General features: G+C 41.9%; 1 protein-coding gene across 3 annotated transcripts in view; it reads right to left on the bottom strand.

The window, feature by feature from the left end:
* Window positions 1–19,926, bottom strand: part of MAP4K4 (mitogen-activated protein kinase kinase kinase kinase 4) — a 163,533-nt gene that overhangs the window by 76,232 nt on the left and 67,375 nt on the right. For all 3 annotated transcript variants that reach the window (XM_077781543.1, XM_077781544.1, XM_077781545.1), the window contains exon 3: window positions 9,335–9,391. In XM_077781543.1, coding sequence (XP_077637669.1) covers window positions 9,335–9,391 — 57 coding nt within the window. The remainder of the gene's footprint in view (window positions 1–9,334; window positions 9,392–19,926) is intronic.

Raw genomic sequence — 19,926 nt, 5'->3', positions numbered from 1 at the left:
AGTACTTCTGATAGTTAGCTTGTTCACTTCTCACAGTGTTTCAGAACAAAACACTGATGAAGTGTTCAAGAAATAAAGCCTGACATTTTAAAGAAATCAACAGGTAAACACCACAACTGGAAAAAAAAAAAGCCTCTGTGGCCAGACTTCCATTGTTCTAATAGTGCTTGAAGCCTGGTCTTAATAAGAGAGAGTAAGATTAAACTGTGTGCTTACTATGAAGCACCAATCTTTGCAACTTAATGACAACACCTTTGCACTTCTAGCTAAAGTGTTCTCCACTTTATCTACTGTTTTCTGACAGAGAGACTACTTTCTATCTAGAGGTATGTACACAGGAGCCTTGTTGGAAAGGATAAGAGACACTTATGGGCTCTGGAGACAAACAGAATCTTCTCTTACACTGATCAACTGAACTAGTTTGCACAGCATCTTCAAGGCTCTTTCAACACTAGCTCAGCTGTGTGCTTTCCATTGCATATTTAAGGAATTTGGCACAGGGGAAGCAGAATACTTGAGGCACTAGGGCAGTGTTTATTGTGCTTACAAACCAGCTTAGAGTACAATGAATTCCCAGGTCCTCGAGCATTAGCACTCGCTACCATAATCTCTAGATTCAGGAGCTGGGCTTTAAGACTCTATTTTAGCCAACAATTCCATGCAAAATCATTCAAACTGTGCCTTGCAAAAGAAGCCCTGTCGAGGGACTTAGAAAAAACATTTTTGACTCATTAAATGTTGAAGAATAACACTGGTGTTTTATCTTTATATATACACATAGGCATGTTAAGAAAGGAGGGGAGAGAGAGATCATACAAAATAATCTCAAATGTACAGTACTAGATTTGTGGACTCATAAACTGAAGAAAGAACCAGAGGAGATTTAAAAATGCTTGAAAGTAGTTTTCATGTGCTACACTGCACAGAACTTTTTCTTTAAATGAAAAATGAAGTGATCTACTTTCTCCTCATGATTTACTGCAAAACAGTGGCCAGCTGACTGATAATGGAAGGTGGCTAAGGTCTGCCTATCATTTTCAAAGCAGAGGCTATAAATTTCAGCCACTCCCTTCTCCATGCAGCCTGCCAGTTTTCACCTAACTTGTCAGGACTTTGGATCTCCGGAATTTCTCCTCCTCATTAAACTTGGCTGAAGTCAACCAGCAGATCCAAATGGTATTTGGTGAAAAAGAAACCAGGACATGCTCAGTATAACCAAGAAGCCTAATTTCCTTAGGAAGTCAAGATAAAAATACGGAATGCTGCAGCACAAACAGGAGGGGCCCACAGGCAGGTGCAGTTTATGAAAATGCAATTAAACACAGTCAAGAGAGATTACATTTCAAGCAGATATATCCCCTTTAATATAAACAGAGAATTAATTCCCCTGACTTTGATCTTAATGCCCAAGCCAGATTTTAAAGTGTATTTCTGAAAAACAGCAGCTTATACTGGACCTGTGATCTTTTGGTTGCCTATGCAGACAGGAAGAATATTCAGCTGACCTGAGTTCAGCCTTGAAACCTGCTAAAATGAAAGCACAATGCTCTGTCACAATCGTTATTGGTTTCACTCTGCCCAAACTGGCAAGAGCACACATGCTCTAACACTGTATTGACAGGGTTGTCTTGTTATCCTTGAGTAGACAGTATGTCTGACTCACTGGGGGTAAATTGAGCTGTGCTGTGTCTGATAGAAATGATAAAAAATGCAGCACCGTACTTTTTGCTATTATCTGCACACAAAACATTTGTTTCCCATCAGAACTCAAACCTCATTAGCAGTGGAGACAGTCAGAGCTCAGCACTGGGGAAGGCAGCAGCAAATCACCTGCACAAACGCTCCTCTCAGCTCAGAAGAAATGCTCCATCATTAGAATTTGCACAGGTTATTATTGCTCAAATTCATGTTAGAGCAGGTACGACCTGTAGGTAAAATATCTCAACTGTGAAAGCATCTGCATGCTACCCACATTAATGCTAGCAGTGGTGAAGTCTCAGAGTCCAGGACACAGACTGATCCTAGCAGTCATTTGTATACATACAAAATGTGTCATTAGTGACCTCTCTGCCACTGCTAACAGCAGGACTTCAGATGATTGCAGGTATCAAGCCTAATGACTGAAGAAAAATAGTCACAGTATTAGAGCTTAAATGCATGAGTATTGCCCATCTGGACAGGTAACAGATGTCAATGAGTTCACCTAGATGACTTACTCTTTCTTTCTCAGGGTGTCACTGCAGCTGCACCACCAGACCAAAGGAAAGAAATTTTTTAACAAGTCTGAACAAGTCCAGACTTGTCCAAAGAGCTCAAGACTTGCAGAGAAATCTTAATATGCAATCCTGCCCTTCTGCCTATAGAAATCAGCTGCAGCCATTTCCATTATGCTCCAATATTAAACATGTGCTCTCACATACAATTAGCAATAGCAGTGCCACAGCTGATGAGCATATCCTGAGCATCTTCTGCTGTGCTATAGCAGTGTTATCTGGTTCTCATAAAGCCAGGTGGGCAAAATCTTAAAGCCGTCTCCCTACAACAAAGGAGATTCTTTTACACTCCAAACTACAGCAAAGTTCCCTTTATGTGGCCATAACTTCAGGTTGTGTCATCTAAACTACACTTCAATTTACAGAGCACTGGTAAAACATTTTCTGCTAGACAGGACAAGAACCCTGTACATCAGACATAAGCATACAGATGAGAAGGCAGAGGCAACACTGCTTTCTTTACACTTTATTGACACTTGTATTCCACAATCAACTTTGAGCATGAAGCCATTGCCCAGCCTCAACTGAAAAAGCCATGCAACAGGAATCCTACTAAATGAGCACTATGAAGCCTTTAGAGCAAAAGCTCTGTTGCTTTTGAGAGGTGCTGCACTGGTGCCCTCAAGGATCTTCGTGGCAAAAGGAACATATTTGTTTCTTTCAGCCTTGAAACAGTCAGGTTTCCAAAACAAGCTTATTAAAATACATAGAGAAGTATGCCCACAAGGACAACTGACGATAGGCTTTGCATGTAAACTGTCTTCCTCACAGGTGGGAATCTTGCATAAGGAGAAAACATATGTTGAAATAAGCACAGAGAAACAAGCATGTATGAATGTTTTACATCCATTTCCTTCTCTCTCCTTTGCCAATATTTCCCTCACACAGTATCAATGCAAAGTTGCTCTTCACAGAGACACAGTAATGCAGAGCCTTAGTGCTCAACATCAGCTCACTCCACCAGTGTAATTTCCCACAGCTTTTTCCCCTGATCTCAAACCCCTGTGAAGCTCCCTATTCAGTCTCTTTGCAACTGCATCAAACTGCATCCTCCCCTTTCAAAATAAGCTTCTCCAGCCTGACAATCCTGCTAACCCCTGAATAATCAGATGAAGAGAGTGGAAGTTTGCCCTTTATCCAAACTGGTGCCAGCATTGCTCCAGAAAATTTCTTGGGTTGAGTCCAGAAATCGAAGCTCTGACTTAAACCAGGTGTTAGATGTATCTGCCTTGCTGGGCAATAAAGTCACTGCTCCTTGTAAGGACAAAAGGCTTTTTAGAGTTAAATGTTATTCTACTGTTAGAACTATGAGCTGGCAATCCAAGGAATTTCCCAGCCACCCAAGGGCAGGGGTGTTGTGACATGTCTGGTGCCCCTGCAAGGCTCTATGCCCTGCCCTCGCCCTGTAGATGGACAGGACCACCTCTGCCTGACCCAAACAGGACTCTTGCAGAAAAAAAAGCAGCATGGAGCTCAGCTGAGCCTGGTCCCACACAGAGATCAGCCAGCACCCAGGGCTGAACCTCCTGGCATCGGGTCCATGGTAAAGCAGGGGGAAGAACTGTGCCAAGCTGCTGGGCGAGGGCATGAAGCAGAGGTAGGTGAGGGATCTCAATTAAAGAAGGAAACAGCCAATTATATAAATGCTCTGCAGTTCAACAAAGGCTGCCCTACTGGCTGCAAGACTATTGTAGCTCTTTTTGACCTCCTCCAAAACCAGATGTTACAGCTCAAGGGACCACTCTGTCCAGCTCCAGCTCCGTTTTCCTCTGAACTGTAATATATAATTCCCAGCAACTTTTTTTTTTTTTTCCCCTTAACCTAATCCCTACAAGAGATCATAGGTTAATCACCTTCAGGAGAACTGGACAGCAGGGCTGTCGAGATTGTAAATAGCTTTCGTTTTTTGGGGTTTTTTTTTTTTTGTTTGCACAGAACAATTCTTTATTTTGCCAAGTAACTGTTTAACCAAAGACTGCAAAACGTTGTACAGACTAGTAGCAAGCAATCTTTCATTTCAGGGACAAGCAAGCAGAATGCCAGTACTCTCCATGGAACAATCTGGATTTTTAAGTCCCTTATCAATTTTGCCCAATTCACATTAAGAAGAAGTGACTCCTATGACACACTGGAAGGGCAAAGACTTTGGTAACTCTAGTGACTTTAGGTTTGCTTTGGCTAACTTCACAATTGGTACAGCCATGGACTGGTACATAAGTACTTTATCAGGCAGCTGCACTAAGCCAAATAAAGCCAGGTAAAGCACTGCATTCATATCTCTACACTAAAAGGATGGCTCATATTTAGCTTCTCCAGGCTGGCTTGACCCAGTTCTTTTGCACTGGGACAATTTCCCAATTTTCCAGAATGAGCCTTTTTTTTTCCCCCCTTCAAATAGATCAAAATCCATGGATTGTCTTTGAGTTTTCATGGGGAAAACAAGAACATACATAGTAGGGCAAACTTTTGGTTTGGCTTATTATGTCATTTTCCCTCATTTTGTCTGCTAGTTTATGTGCGAATGCATGTTTTTATTTATCTGCAGTTTTTTTGCAGACTGCTTTGAGATGTCCTGTGGAAAAAGGACAAATTATCCACATGACTGTAGTTTATACCACCACGTAGGCCATAAGATAAAGACTCAAAAAAATCAAAGTGACTCTCCTATTGCAACAGAAATAAGGAGCCAGCAGAGTAAGGAAGATGGTAATGAGTAACTCAGGGAATCTTTCCTGTCTAGGCATAGGAGATGTCCCTGTTTCTCTACAGGCCTGGAGGCTTTGGTCTGAGGTTAATTTTTCTGCAGAGGACACACAGAAATGGCAAGACAGGCAAGCACTAAAAGCAATCCAACTTCTTTCATAAATCAGCAGGATACAGTATCCAGTTGTTTACTTAGCATAATTTTACACAGACTAGATTGGACAAGTCATGAAACACTGGGCACAAGAGCTGAGAAATGGTGCTATTAAAAAAGGCATGCGGAAAACTTTCCCAAGGGATGCCAAGAGTGTGTGTGGGAAGAGGTAGGAGGAAGAAGCAGCAGCGTCAGGGGTTATAACAAACAGAAGAGAAGCAATTGTGTTTTTCCCTCAAAGTCAGTTACTAAAATTTTCAAAGAGAAAAGTGTTGCTGGAAGCAGAACACAGGAGCGACCCTGGAAACAACCATGCAGCTGCAAGGAAAGGCTCCAAAGCAGTTAAAGCAGAGTCAAGATTTAGGGTGTAATGCAAGTTAACAGCTTGGATGCAGGCAGATTTGCCAAGTAAGCTTTGCGAAGGTTTTAAATGCTATTTGCTTCACATGAAAACAGATTCTTCTAAGTAAACAGGGACTGCTAAATCTTAGGAGTCAGGGCAATCTTAGGATCATGAAAACCTAACAGTATGGTCAGTGAGTGGAAGGGATCAACACAGACTGAACACCGCCTTCTTCCAAACCAATGTCACAAAAGGAACGGAGACCTTACAATAGAAAGATTAATGACAGAGTACATATAATGCCTCCCTCACAACAAGCATGCAGCGTGAAATTCATCCTACATGTGTAAATTTTGTAAAACAATTTTTAAAGTGCGCATATGCCAATAGCTTGCACTGTTCCCCTTTTACAGTCATTGGGCTCTTTCCAACAAGGAATAAGAATAGCTTTCCATTGATGAAAACTGGTGGGGTTTTCAGTTTTATTTGTTCTATGCTCCAGTGAAATTTTCTCAGCCTGCACACACTGCAGCTTTGCCCTTTGAAAGTGAAAAGAAGACATACCTGTCCACCATTCTATAGTGATACCTATAGATCTTTCGGTCTTACAGTTCCATTTAGAGCTTGCTTTAGTGCTGTAGATCTAAAGATCAGTAAAGATCCAGTCTTCTAAGTATTTTTCTTATTTGTTTAGAAAGGAGGAATGTAGAAGAGGCAGGGAAGTTTTATGCACATCAGCATCCCCCAACGTTTCAGGCAGCAGAACTAACTAATTATAATTTATTCAAAGATCAAGCTGATAGGCTTCAGCCCACCTCCTTTTCTCTCATCCTTGCCACCATTCTTTACAAAATTAAAATCTAAAGAGAAAACCACAAGAAAAGATGAGATGGCATTTCCACAGTGCCATGTGCACTACATAGAGTAATATTTCTTCCAATGCCTCGAGTCAGAGGTTATAATACCTCATTTTCTTCATGCCAACCAAAACTTTTTAAGGAAAGCCTTCACTCTGACTTGGACATCTCTCCTGTGTGGATGATCAAAGCTTTACAGCCCAGAACTGACATAACTTTGCTGATCCTGAGCAATGTGTGAATTGCAGAATCATGGCCTTGAAAACTGAAAATCTGGGGTGTGCCCAAAGAGCATGCTAATCCATTAAGTTTCCTAATTTGTTAAGCATTTGGCAAAACAAGCACTGGGTCAGAAATACCCTAAAAGAAAGGAAGTCTTGTGTCTGTTCTCAGTTCAGGTTATTCAAAATAATCAGATATCCCCCATGGCACCACTTGAATTTAGGCAGAAAGGCGTAACACTGCCAATAAAACATGCACATAGGCACAAATCACCTACAGCTTCAAGCAACCACTCATCAGAAAACCATTATTTCAGTTTTGTGATAGTTTCCACTCAAGCCTCTTTCTTCATGGCATGGATACGATATTACCATTAGCAGTTCATCTAACTATAGGTCTTAAAGCAGGCGGAGAAGGTGAATTTGTGGCTGTGGTTCCCTCAGGATTTCTTTTGGAACAGTGCTAAGGATGAAGTCACTGTCCCCATGTTCTCTCCTCCCACTGTCTCCATAAGTTGTGGCAAGCTAGAACGAGGATAGACCTGCATTGTTTGCCAGCAAAGGAGGTGCTCATGAAATGAACCCTTGAGAAACTGAAGCTTTGGCTTGAGGATATGGTTATCTCTGGCAGAAATATCAATTTGAGTTACTGCCCCTTCTCCCTGATGGCCAGCAGTGCCTCTTTTCCAGTCTCATGCCACCTTCTGTATAATAACCACACAAGAGCTTGCAACATCATGTGCTGAACTCAATCAATGAACCAATCAGGTTATAAATAACCATGGGAAGGAGGGGAGTAAGGGTATTTTAAAAGTGGAACCAGAGCCTGTTCACTGATCCAGGTCACCATCTGACCCCAAGGCAGCTGTGTCAGCACAAATGTTGGGAAACGGGCAAGGAACCAGCGAGCAAGGCTGGACAAGAACATCCTACAGCCACATCTGCCACTGGTGAGAAAATGGTACATGTAACAATATCACCCATGCCTGGTGTTAAAAAGTGGAGCTGAGTTACTACAACTTGGATGAATTTACACATTTTTAGTCTCTGTGAGCTCTTTGAAGCAAAAACACATGAGCTCCACTGGTAGGAATGACAATGCTTTTAAGCTGCATGGGGCTAGCTAACATCTCCAAATTCCTCCCTCTGACAACCCTTCATCCCCTACAAAGCATTGCACTTATGAGATAAAAGACAGTGCTTTTCAAAACTTACTCCTGCAATATAAGCTTAGCCATACTAAAACCAGCATTTTTCAACTGTCTTCCCTTTTCTGTGCAACCTCTCTATTACAACTGCTTGTGATTACTACATGCTATTAAAAACAGAGGGAGTGTGCAATAGAGCCAATCTTAGTATTATGGAAGAAGCCATTGTCATGCACAGTCCAGCAAGTTGCCCTGTGTAAAACTGCTGCACAGATGAAAACATTTGCTGTGCAAAGAACATGCAATGAACCATCATTCTTCTTTGGTTTCTCTGTTAACTGCAGCAAAAAAAGCATTGCCTCCTCATGAAGGCAGCCTTTGAAAAACTTCAGCTGAAAATTGATCTTTATCAAGCCATCTGACAAAAAAGGAATATCTAGCTGTTGGCAGACACAACAGCTGATGTTAGAGAGCAGCAGTCACACTGCCCATCAATCACTAGAGATTCAGAGATAAGACTGAAGCCCTATCAGTTGACCTAACCCTGTCTCTTGTTTTCCTCTCTCCTGCCTGTTTACCCATTACACCCCACCACTCATCTAGGACCTTGTGTCCAAGGCCATTTTTACTCATTGCACCTATAACCACACTAAGCAATATTTGGCCCATCTTGGCCAAAGACCCCTGTTCTGCACAATGTACATGCATTCATTTAAGTATTCCCCCTGTGTAAGACTCAGGAGCTCAGAAGAATATGACAATTTGAAAAGGCACAACCTCTCTACAGAAGAGCAGTATCAGTCAAGCTTTGCAGATATCACATGGGAGTATCTCATTCAATTTTAAATTTGAAGCTGTTAATTTGTGAATGGAACTCCACATATCACAAACAGAGTAATAGAGAGAAACCCATGCTTTTCTTCATCTGTTTTGAAAACTTAATTTAAACTGATTGCTTCTTGAACAGCATAAACTGTAAGATACCCAAGGATTCAAATATAGACATATATTTTTTATTTCTTTGACTGGGTTAATTTCCCCTCTTTCCCATCTAAAGCTCCACAGTAAATCTCCATGGGTCAGTTACTACAACTACTTTACACTGCTGAATTCTGTTAGCAATCTGCTCATCAGTCCTGCAGATGTTTCTGCTTTTAGGCTTCTTGGAACTACAATGGACTCATTCCTTTGAATAAACATATACCCTTTGTAGGCTGCAGATGTACTAGGGAGAACACTGTCCTTAACATCAAGCAGACACCTCACCTTCTTTTTTGGTAAAAGCAAGATGATACTTTTCAGAGAAAAACAGTGGGAAGCAAGCAATCTGAACTTTTCCCCCTCTTCTAAAAAATTTCTGAAAAGAGAGTGCTACATGCACCGATATGCCCTGGGACTGGGCAATGCAATTTTTGAAGGCAAAACGCCCCAGCACACAGGCACACAGAAATCTCACACAAATGGACTGAAGAGGTCAGGTACTACAAGCAGAGAGCAAACATTCACATGCAAGGACCATGCCTTTAAACAGAAATACAGTGTAAACCTTATGAACAGAAATATTATGCAAGCCTTATACCATCTCATTATTAAATTTTACACATTGCTAATAATGCAGAAGGTTCTTGTACTCACCTCAGTAACGTCCATGACTTTGATAGCTGCCAGCTGACCCGTCTTGACATGGCGACCCTGAGTGAGAGAGAGAGAACAGTCAGCACCAGCATCTCACCCATCCCTTCAGCTTACACAGAGCAAAACACTTGGACAAGAGTGCCAGTCACCGGGTCTTTCCCAGCTGTGCTGGGCCCTTCTGATACTTCCTAGGAGATACCACAAATACTTTAGATGGCTAAATCAACAATAACAAACTTAAAGTGTTCCTCTTCAAATTTTAGTACCCATTTATTTTTCTCTACATTAAAATTATGATTATCAAGTACAAATAGATTATATTCTCAGCTTCCCTTGTGTTTAGCAAAGCTTGTTGTCAGTAATGATAGCTTATTAACATGTCAGAATAAATTCCACGTGTTGCATATTTTATTTGTATGAACCAATGCGTAGTACCTAGGTGATATATTACATGCTTTACTATACTTTGCTATATCACCTTAGCCCATGCTTAGTGCTTCGGACATTTCTCACTGGTTTGGTCTTTCCAGGTAAGAAAAGTGGGTTTTCTGCAAAGGATGCATCAGACCTGCAAGAGCTCTCTGCTTGTCCCACAATGGCTAGACCAGAACAAGACGTCATCTCCCTTCAGCTACACCACAGTAAGGGTACAGTTTCTCAGTACAGCTGGAGCCAAGTTAATAGATCCCAGCTCCTGCAGCAGGGAGCTCCTACCCTTCCTTCCTCTGCCTCCTTCCAGCCTCCTGTCACATATTTCTCCCAGGAGCACTGAGCTCCTTCTGGCACTCATTGTATCATATGATAAGCTGATTGAGATCACTAAAATGGCAGAAAGTTAACACAGACAAAGCAAACTGTGGGGTGGGGCAGGGGATTGCAGTCCAGGAAATTAAACTGGTTTGCTCTGCAGTGAAAACAGAGCTGGAGCCAGCAGGATGCAGATCACAGGGCTGGCAGGCAAGCGGCATGGCAGGCCCCTCCAGCCCTGGTGGGCTGTAACTTGCCTCAGCTGACTTCGAACAAAAGCCTTTTTCTCTCCAGTGTGTTTACATGAGGTAGAGACATCAATTAGGGGTTGTGTACTTTTTATTCTAATAAAAACAGACACTTAGAAATGGTCCCAATATTGGTATTTTCCAGCTCTCCACTTAATGCTCAGCAGTGTAACACCAGCAGTCTGTCCAAACCAGTCAAACAGCCCAGTCTACCAACCACTTTCCCAGGCACCATCTCCAAAGGTTCTTATCTGCATCAGTCAAGCTCTCTAGCAACAGGTATGCCCATTAAATTTCTTCACTTTTATCACAAATAATGATAAGAACACAATGGAACATTTAACTGAAGTCACAGTTCCTTTATTTCTCTCCTCACCAATTTCTGAGTTTCCTAGGCAGAAACCTATATGATGGACATGAATAGTGTATTTTTTGCCTGGACTAACATTAATCTCTTTACAGGGTCTTTCGAGACTGGCACCCCAGAACTGAAGCACCACAAACCACTAGTCTCTTTAGAGAATCCTGACCCTTTCACACCTTATGATGAGGTACTGGCCAGGCGTTGCTGGTGCATTCAAAAGGATGAAATGCTGCAGAATTCACTGCCTCAGCTTTCTTCCACAACTCTTCTTGTGCTTCACTCTCCCCCTTACTAACCAATCCACGTGCTTTCTATAAATACATTACTGTGCTCAGGCTTTGCTTGCTCTGTAAACTGGCTTTACCACAGGCATTTCTTTTTACAGCTTGGTCTCAAGCTGGTTTTGATTTTGAAACAAAGTTAGGGGTCGTAACGTGTGCAGTAGCCAACACTGACCTCACCTTGACCTTACTTCTCTTACTTCTTCTTGAACCAAAGTCTTTCAGCAAGCCCAGGAGATTTCCAACTCCAATTTCCCACCCTGGACCTCTGCCTAATGACAAAAGCCTGTGGGCTTCTCCTCAAGACTTATCATCCTACAAGGAAGGAGGGGAAAATGGCTTATACTGAGGTGGAAAAACACCTACTCTCAGCTCTGCCCCCATTTTCCACATTTTCCTTCAACAAATTCCTTGTTGAAGGAATTTGAAAGCCCAGGGACATGAGAAGTACAGTTTTAGGTACAAAAAGAATATGCTAAAGATAACAGAGAAACAAAGACATCTCTGAAAGAAAAAAAACTCACAACATTAAGGACATCCGAGGAGAGAAACTTTTTTTACAAAAGCAGTGAAATACAGTTCCCCATTCACTGCAGCAAAGTGGAGTTGCTAGAATGGTGGCCAAATATGCTCAAGCAGAAAACGTGGCATGCAGAAGAGCAAAGTTGCACGACAGGATGCCATTTTCATGGAATTTTTTTCTCTATTTGTCTTTTTAAATCCACTAACTACTGGTGGGCTTGCTATTTCCAGAGTGACACCTAAAATTTCCCAGTGCTCGACTTCACAGCTTTTCTGAAGTCAATGTTCCTCCCTGTGAGACTGGCCCACTCAGGATGACTAATACGCACCAGCCCTACCATATTTCCCCTGCAGCTTTATGGGATCCTGCTGGTGCCTTCATGAGTGTCCCTATGAAAACTGGGGCCAGCTACAGCAGAACACAGCCACTGCTCATGTTTCACTTTGCTTCTTCTGGGAGGGGAAAAGCTTCTACATAACCCTCCTAAGGGACTGAAAGCAAGGGAACTGCAGAGTGTGGGAAGTGTGGTCTGCTCAGTATCCCAGACCAAATTTAAACCCTGGTCACTTCAGAATATTGTTTAAAATTACTCCAAATACCCTTTTCATAATGTATGGAGCACTCATATTCTAAAAAGCTGCAACATATGGGGAGGAGGAGAGATGGCCTGCATGACATTAATTTATTATGAGAGAAGTAAAAAAGATATTCGAAGCCACATTCTTTTCCTTAAAAATATTTTCAGAGGGTGGGAAATAGCAAACACCAAAAGCACAGCATATAAGCATGAGCAGAGTATTTGTTTGTTTGTTTATTTGCTTAACAGCTCTGCTCAAGAACAGACCTGTCAAACTATTAGCATGCTGGTATAATTTTGCTTGCAACATGAAATGGCTAAGCAATCCCATTTTGGAAACCAAGCATCAGATTTTCAGGGCCAGCTTTTGCTTAGGAAAAGTTTGTCAGTGTTAAAAAGAGTAATAATAAAATCACAATATGGTTGAATGTGAAGAAAGAACTGCAGAAATCATAGATGGGAGAAACCCTTTGAACTCAATCTCCTGGGATTAAAATTTATTAAAATTCTGCTCACAGGGCCCTTTACAAATGTAGTAACCATCAAGGCTCCATCCAGACACCATATCTCAGCAACACCCCTCCACTGGGATAACATTTTTCATGCAGAATGAGGCCTCTGCTTTAGTGCAGTTGGACACATGGCCCCTCCGGGCATCTAGGCATGCCCATCCCCATGGCAAGGCAGAGCTTCTTGAAGCTTTGTTTCTCCAGGCAAACTGTCAGCCATTACCATCTAGATATCTGAAAAGCGCTTCAATATTACAAAAATGCAACCAATGCTAACTGAAAAGAGCAGTTTCTTAAAATATTGCTAGGTGCCAAATATCAGAGGCTGAGGATCACAAGATACTGTCCCACAGCCAGCATGTTGTGTGGATATGAAATGTGCAATGAAGACAACAGCAACCTAGAAGGATCTTACTAAGCATAAGGTGACTCTCCAGAACCAAAGGACTGAGGAAGCTGCAGAGATTTCTTCAAACAGTGGCACAGCAACAGGTAGAAAAGGCTACGTCATCCTGGGAGTGAGAGTTTGTCTCTTACTGGGTTTCAGCACGGGAACCATAAGAAAACATCCGCACTGTCAGCTTGTCCCCATGGAAATGAGCCTGCCAACACATTCCCTTCATTTAGACCACATTAAGATTTTATTCACCAAAACTTCTGAACTACTTCTTACACACTCTCCCCACTTTTCTCTCCCTCATTTCATGGTTCTACTCATATTAAAGCACTTGGTTTATCCTCGCAAGGAAGCAGCCTAAGAATATTTTTAAGAGTGCTACTTGTACCACTGCATTTTTAAATGGCCTGTTGGGATGAGCAAGTCAATGGAATTGAGACTGCCAACCTCAAATCTTGTCCTGTTTCTTCTCATGCACATGACTGCAAGTTCATATACATAGAGCTGTAGTTCTCATCAACACAGCAATACTGCAGCATTTAACTGGATCTTAAACCGAATCCACTACTTAAGCACATTCCTAGTGATGTCTGATAGCAATATGGTGTTTATTTCTCATCTCAGTGGGCTTTATGCATGTTGAAAAGCAGAGGGGCAAGGGGAATCCGTGGTAGACTGCCAAGATCTGCAGAACATTATAAATTTCAAGTCTTCCCACACTCTCCAAGTCAGTTAATACACCTACTTCTTGCCTCTTTCCTCCTTTGTACACATTATTACTGTAAAATTTTTACTTTAGAAAGGTTCAAAAGCAAGCAGTGTTATGTGCTGTTTTTCATGGTGCTCTTTTCTCTTGTGCCTTAATGTTATCAAAGAACTATGCAAATTAAGTGCAAAAGAAATGCTATCAGTTAATTTACCTCCTTTCCCAACACCCCCTCCCCCAATTACCCAAGATATTTATGTCACAGTAATGTATTCTACTAACACAGTTTCAGACGTGAATATTAACATGCCTCTGGGAGACTGTTCCTGGAAGCTTGCTCCCCAGTTAAATGGCATGGAAGTGGCATATAGGGCAACATCACACGTTAAGGAAGGAATGCACCATTTGTGAGTCATTACTTGAAAGTTTGGATTATCCTGTGCTCTGTACACAATTAAGTCTTTGGTAAACTTCTCCCAGCTCCCAGTATTCTATGCTGACAGTTGTAGAAAGAAGAGGAATTGATTTGAAAAAAACAAATTAACTACTAATCCAATTTCAGTTGCCACACTGCACACAGAAGCAGCAGATTTAGACGTGCCATCAAGTACCACCTCTTAGTGGTGAGCACTGTACAATGGCTCAATGGCAAACATAACTTTCCATTTCACTTCTCCTTCAGTTGACTCTTAACTCCTACCAGCCTGAGGCAACAGGCCATGAAGCAATGCTCTGTTATTGGGTTGCACAGCCCAGTGCAATAAATGATAACTTATTATTCCAAGGCATGTTTACCATCAGCTCTTTCTGTCACTTGGCAACATAGAAAGTTGTAGGCTAATCAACTTTGCATTGTGAAAACTTGGACTCGACATGGTTATTTCGTTCCACCCCTTGAAAAGATCAGGTCTACCCTGTGAAAAGCATTGGGAATAGTGCTTGTGGGGGAAACAGAACGGCACAAAGTGAAAACAAACCCCCCAGTCAAAACTAAAAACATAAATAATAAATAAATAATAAAGTGTTCTTAAGCAAAAAGTCTACCTAACTGCATTTGTAGCCATAATTATGCTGTTCCTACTGATACAGCATTCTGTAAGGTAAAAATATGTTCCAGCAATGGAGATGAATTTGTAAACAAAAAGGATAATGTTTATCTGGCATGAAAAATACTTCTAAAGTAAAAATGAGCAAAAGACCCCCTGAGTACAAAGACTTAGAAAATCACTGCAGAAATACACGAGAAATTATCCTGTTAGATGATTCTAAACCCAAACTAACCAGAGCTGTTAATGTCTGTCCCTGTTTAAGTCAAAGACAGGACAGAGCTCTTGTGTTTTCCTTCTGTCTAACTCTTGACATCAAATGCCTGGAAAGCAAAACAGAAAATAACATATTCTCTATCCTGCTTTTGATATCCACAGGCTTGCTAGCTGCCTATTGAAGAAATAATAATGACAATTTACTCATGCATAGTACTGCATTCTGTGAAATAATACACAGAAAGATACACAGTTATTATCAGTTTTGTTCTTCTGGGGACAGAGTGAAAAGATGTTTCCCACTAGGAAGAAAAAAAAGAGAGTTCTATTCACTGATTTTTCACTTTGCTTCCTAGTTTTGTGGTAGCTTTCCCACTGTGAAAGATGCTGGATATACATTATCAGAGGCATTTCCTTCTCCCAAACAGCTCATTGCCTAAATAGGAAGAAAAGAAAGGGGAGGGGGGAGAAAGGATGGTGGGAAAAGCATGGCAGAAAGCCACAATCTAACTTTCCCAGGATAACAACAGGTCAATTGCAGAGCTCAGTGAGAAGGCATCTCTGCTGACTCCCAGCACACTGCCCAGCAGTCAGCCTCCCTCCTCACACCCATCAGCAGGAGATGTTTTGGTCTGATGGGAGAAACAGAAAAAGAACTGCAAAGGCAGGCCTGTTCTCTTGACAATTCACCTGGAAAACAACACCAGTTCCCCAAGGAGTTTTGAAAGATTTGCCTGAGGCCTGACGTTCATGCACTGAATGTTCACAGCCACTGAAACACTTCACCTGGCAATAGATTAAAAAAGATAGCAAGAGAAGGGGATGTTGCAGGGGAAGGAGGAGGGTAAAAAGAGTGCATCTGTGCAGTTTAAGACTATGGATGTTCCTTTGTTAATCCAGTCATGTCAACTCCAGCCTATTCAGCCAATTGGGATCCCTTCAAGACTGCACATTTCCTGCTCAAATGGCACAAAACATTCCCTTACCAAGTGAACACTACAGATTTCTGGTTTTCATTCTTCAAAAACCAAGCAGGACAGGCTGATCAACACTGGCAGCAAGGGCAAAATGCATTTTCACACGATGCCACAGAAGCCTCTTTGAAAGACACGCTGTGCTGAGTGCTGCCCCTCTGCCAGACACCCCAGCCATCAGCTGTGTGCTGCTCTGTAGGTGACCACCACAGCTTCCTGCACCACACTAGATGCTTCTTCTAAAGGGACACTTGAGCTAACTGGCTTGAGACCCCAGCCTAGAAGATACCCTCTTCAAGAGCCATCCTTGAAGTCATCATCCCATTCTTCCAGTCACCACCATGCTGTGTTCAGTTTTTTTTACCAAAACCACTATCACTCATTTTCCCTTAAAATAGAATCTGCATCCAAAAATAGGACTTTATTAACCCTTGCAGTTTTTTCCTGATTTTAAACCTTCCTAGATGATTTAGTTAGCACACTACTGAAAAACAAACACACACACAAAAAAAAACTAATGAAAAAAGAAAATAATTAAATCAGAATAGAGGCATACCTCCCACGTGGACACAGTTAGCTTAGAGCACATTTAGCTTCCTTTGGAAACATCAGTTAAAATCAGCTGGCCCCCATTCAAACCAGTTCTTCACCCTACCTTAATGGCTTTACCAGTCACTAGATACACCCCTCCTAACAATGATTTGTCTCTCTGGGTGCCCTGCAATGGTCCCTTTTATGTAGAACAATTTCTTTCTGGCACCTATAATTAAAAATTAGCCAGATGGAGGACATAATGGAAAGAATTTAGATCGAATTTCAAAACATGTACTTGTAGATACAAAATTACATGGTCTGTTGATGCAGACTGCTACTGATTTCTCATCTCACACCTTGACAGGCACTTTCTCCACAAAACACCTTCCACAGAGTCTTGGCCACTGCTGAAGGAGCAGCAGACCCAGTTTGGTGGCATGGCCATGGCAAGTCCCTGCAACAGGGGCTGTGCTACTCAGGTTGAAGGGAACCCCCACAAGTGACCAGAGCAAGCACTGTGCCTGCCACAGAGCATCAGAACCACCCAGCGTAATTTCAAAGACGTCCAGCACCACACAAGGTTCCTACCTCAGACCAAGCAGGGCCCAAAGTGACCTACCAAGGTCCCCACATGGGTGGACGGGGGCTTTAAAACAATGCAGGTGCTTCTGCAGCTGAGAGAGATGGCAGATAAAGGGCAGAGTTTCTCCATCCCTTCTGCAGAGTGACATCAAAATAAGCCTGGATGAAGAAAGCCTGGGGCTGCTTCTCTTTGTTTAACTGCCTTTTAAATGAATTCATATTGACATCTAATCATCACCCTGGACAAGCAGAGCTTTCCAACTGAAAAGAGCAAGTGATACCTTTTGACCAAGACCCTCTGCATACCCAGGTAAGTCTGCTCCCATTTCACTTTTTGCACACCCACCACCAACTTGCAGAGAAACCACCTCATTCCTGGGCACACCCCTTCAGAAAGACAAGGTGAGATGTCCTCAACAATTTTAAGTATTTAAGCACTGAGTACACAGAAGTGTCACAACTTTACTTTTCTTTGAGGAGAGAAAAATAATATTCAAACCCTAGTTAGTCCCTGCCCCTCCATGCACCACCGCTGTTGTAAGCAGCCTGCACTCTGGTGAGGGGCATTGCCAGAGGTTATACACCACGACAGAAGGAAAAATAAGCCCAAACACACCCTACCAGCCTTGTTGCAATTCCATGTACTGCCAAAAGGGACTTGCTAGGAGAAATGGGTGACAGCCATCACCAGGCAGTGGGAGGTCCATGTCCCTCCCTGGGCAGCATCCAGCAGTCACAGACAGCAAGTATCCAGCTATGCTGCTTCAGGTCCTGCTGCCTGAGGCACCATACTGAAATGTCCTGCAGCCTCCTGGAGAGCAGCAAAGAGGGGTAATAAATGGAAATCAACTTTTTCTTTTATTTCAATAATGCTAAATGGATGGGGCAATTGTTTTGGAAGGCAAAAAACCTCACTGTAAATGCAAAACACATAGTGGGAAGGCAAAAGGGGGAACTACTGCCTTTACTGCTTTTATTTCACTTTTTACTATGTTTTTGGAATTGCTGCTGCACAGAGGAGCCCAACACACACTGTACAGCTGTCCCCATCAAGAATCCCACCTTTTGTCTGGCTGCTAGCAAACACACTACGTGGGAAGGAGTTGCTAACTTAATGTTAATGAGGGGCAAGGGGAAAGGTAACTATTTTCATATATACCTTCCCAGCAGAACAATACAGCTGAGCAGAGCAAAGAAATCAGGCTATGTAATGAATTTTATTTCAACATGTTTGAAATGAGAGATTTCACATTGGCAGCCTTAAAAAAAAATCTGGAACATTAGCATTAAAGAAGTTAATAAACTGTTAAATGTACATTTATTTAAATACATATACATGTATTTATGTGTATATATATAAAGTAAGTTCCAGTCCAACTGTTAATATGTCTCCAGTGCTACCTCACACAACCAAAAGGGCTGGAACTGCATGGTTTTGAGCTTTTCGTTTCTCCTGTGAGGAGAGACATTCCATCAAGAGTTGTGGGTCCCTTCCAACTCAGGATATTCTATTATTCAATCCTCTTTCCTTTAGCCATTACAAACACCATCAGTGCCAGTTTTCATCATATCTCCTTGCCACTATGTACTAGGAAGCCAGAATTTGCCAGGCAGAAACTGCTGAAACTAAAATACATCTTGTAGAGCACAAGGTATGCTGCAGGAGGACTACAGTAAGAAGCATTATTGAAAAGAATAGGGCCCATGCTTTATACTGTAACCCCATACACAAGAACAAATTCAGAAATATTTTACCAAGTTGCTTTCAAGCAACATTTGGCCTAAAGTTTTATGTTTTAATTAAATGAGGACTCGCACCAGGAGACTATTTCCAGCATTTTTATCTTCTGATAACCTGCCAAGTACATCTGTGATTCTAAAGAGAGGAAAAAAAAAAATCCAAACCACCTTGTCCTTGAGAACCTGGCTGGTGGCCAGCGAGTGATCTGTAAACAGCTTTGTGTCCACACAACTATTTTCAAATACTCAGGCAGTACTTTCAGACCTCAAACCATTTCTGCTTTGTCAGCAGGAGTTTGAGTCAGAAATTCAAGCCTGTACTAACAACCCTTTCTATACCAGAGTCAGTAACAACAACTCCCCAGTATCAGTAATTATAGAGACACTTACTTATTTATTTATTTAGCAAAAGAAAGACCAAAATAAATGCCATTTCCTCTCTGTTGCTACCTGGGTATGTAAGTTGCATTCCCAAAGTCTATGGACAACATGTTTATTATGTGAAAGGGCCAGACAACAGAAAAGCCATTATGCAACACATTCAGCTCACAGGTTAATCCATGGAAAGAACAGCATTAAGGAAATGGAGGCTGTGTGTTCTCCAATAATGATTTTTTTACCAAGTACTCAAGAACACACCAAGTGCCTCACAAAAACTAGTCAAAACACGTTCACCATTCTTAAATAACACACTCCAGGCTTTCACAGACCAAGCTGTGGCAAACAAAAAGGGAAAGAAATTCCTTGGGCAAGCTTGCAAAGCAAGGCTGCAGTACTGCTGCCACTGCAGCTGGTCCTTACCTGCCTTGCTGTGAACTCAGGGTACAAATAAAACAGATTAAGCAAAAATTATTTTGGTGCAAAAGGCTTTGTTAGGTTTCTTTCTACAGTAAGAGTCAGCAGATCAATACCTGGCTCTGAGCCTGGTGTCTCCAGCAGAATTTTGGGGGTTTTGGTCATCAGTTAGTCTACATGACAGCAAGCCAGCTGGCAACAGACAGGCTACATCTTTCTCAAAGGGAGAAAAGGATCTCTGGACAACAGTTAACAGGGCTCATTGAAAGAGCCTTGAACTAGGTTTGAAACTGGAAAGGGATAAAACCAGAGTCACTAGAGATAAGTCTGGGAGAACCATGCCAATGTTTGAG

The sequence above is a fragment of the Lonchura striata genome, chromosome 2 (assembly GCF_046129695.1).
Source record: "Lonchura striata isolate bLonStr1 chromosome 2, bLonStr1.mat, whole genome shotgun sequence".
In the NCBI taxonomy this organism is placed as follows: Eukaryota; Metazoa; Chordata; class Aves; order Passeriformes; family Estrildidae; genus Lonchura; species Lonchura striata.
This window is presented reverse-complemented; position numbering and strand designations above follow the sequence as displayed.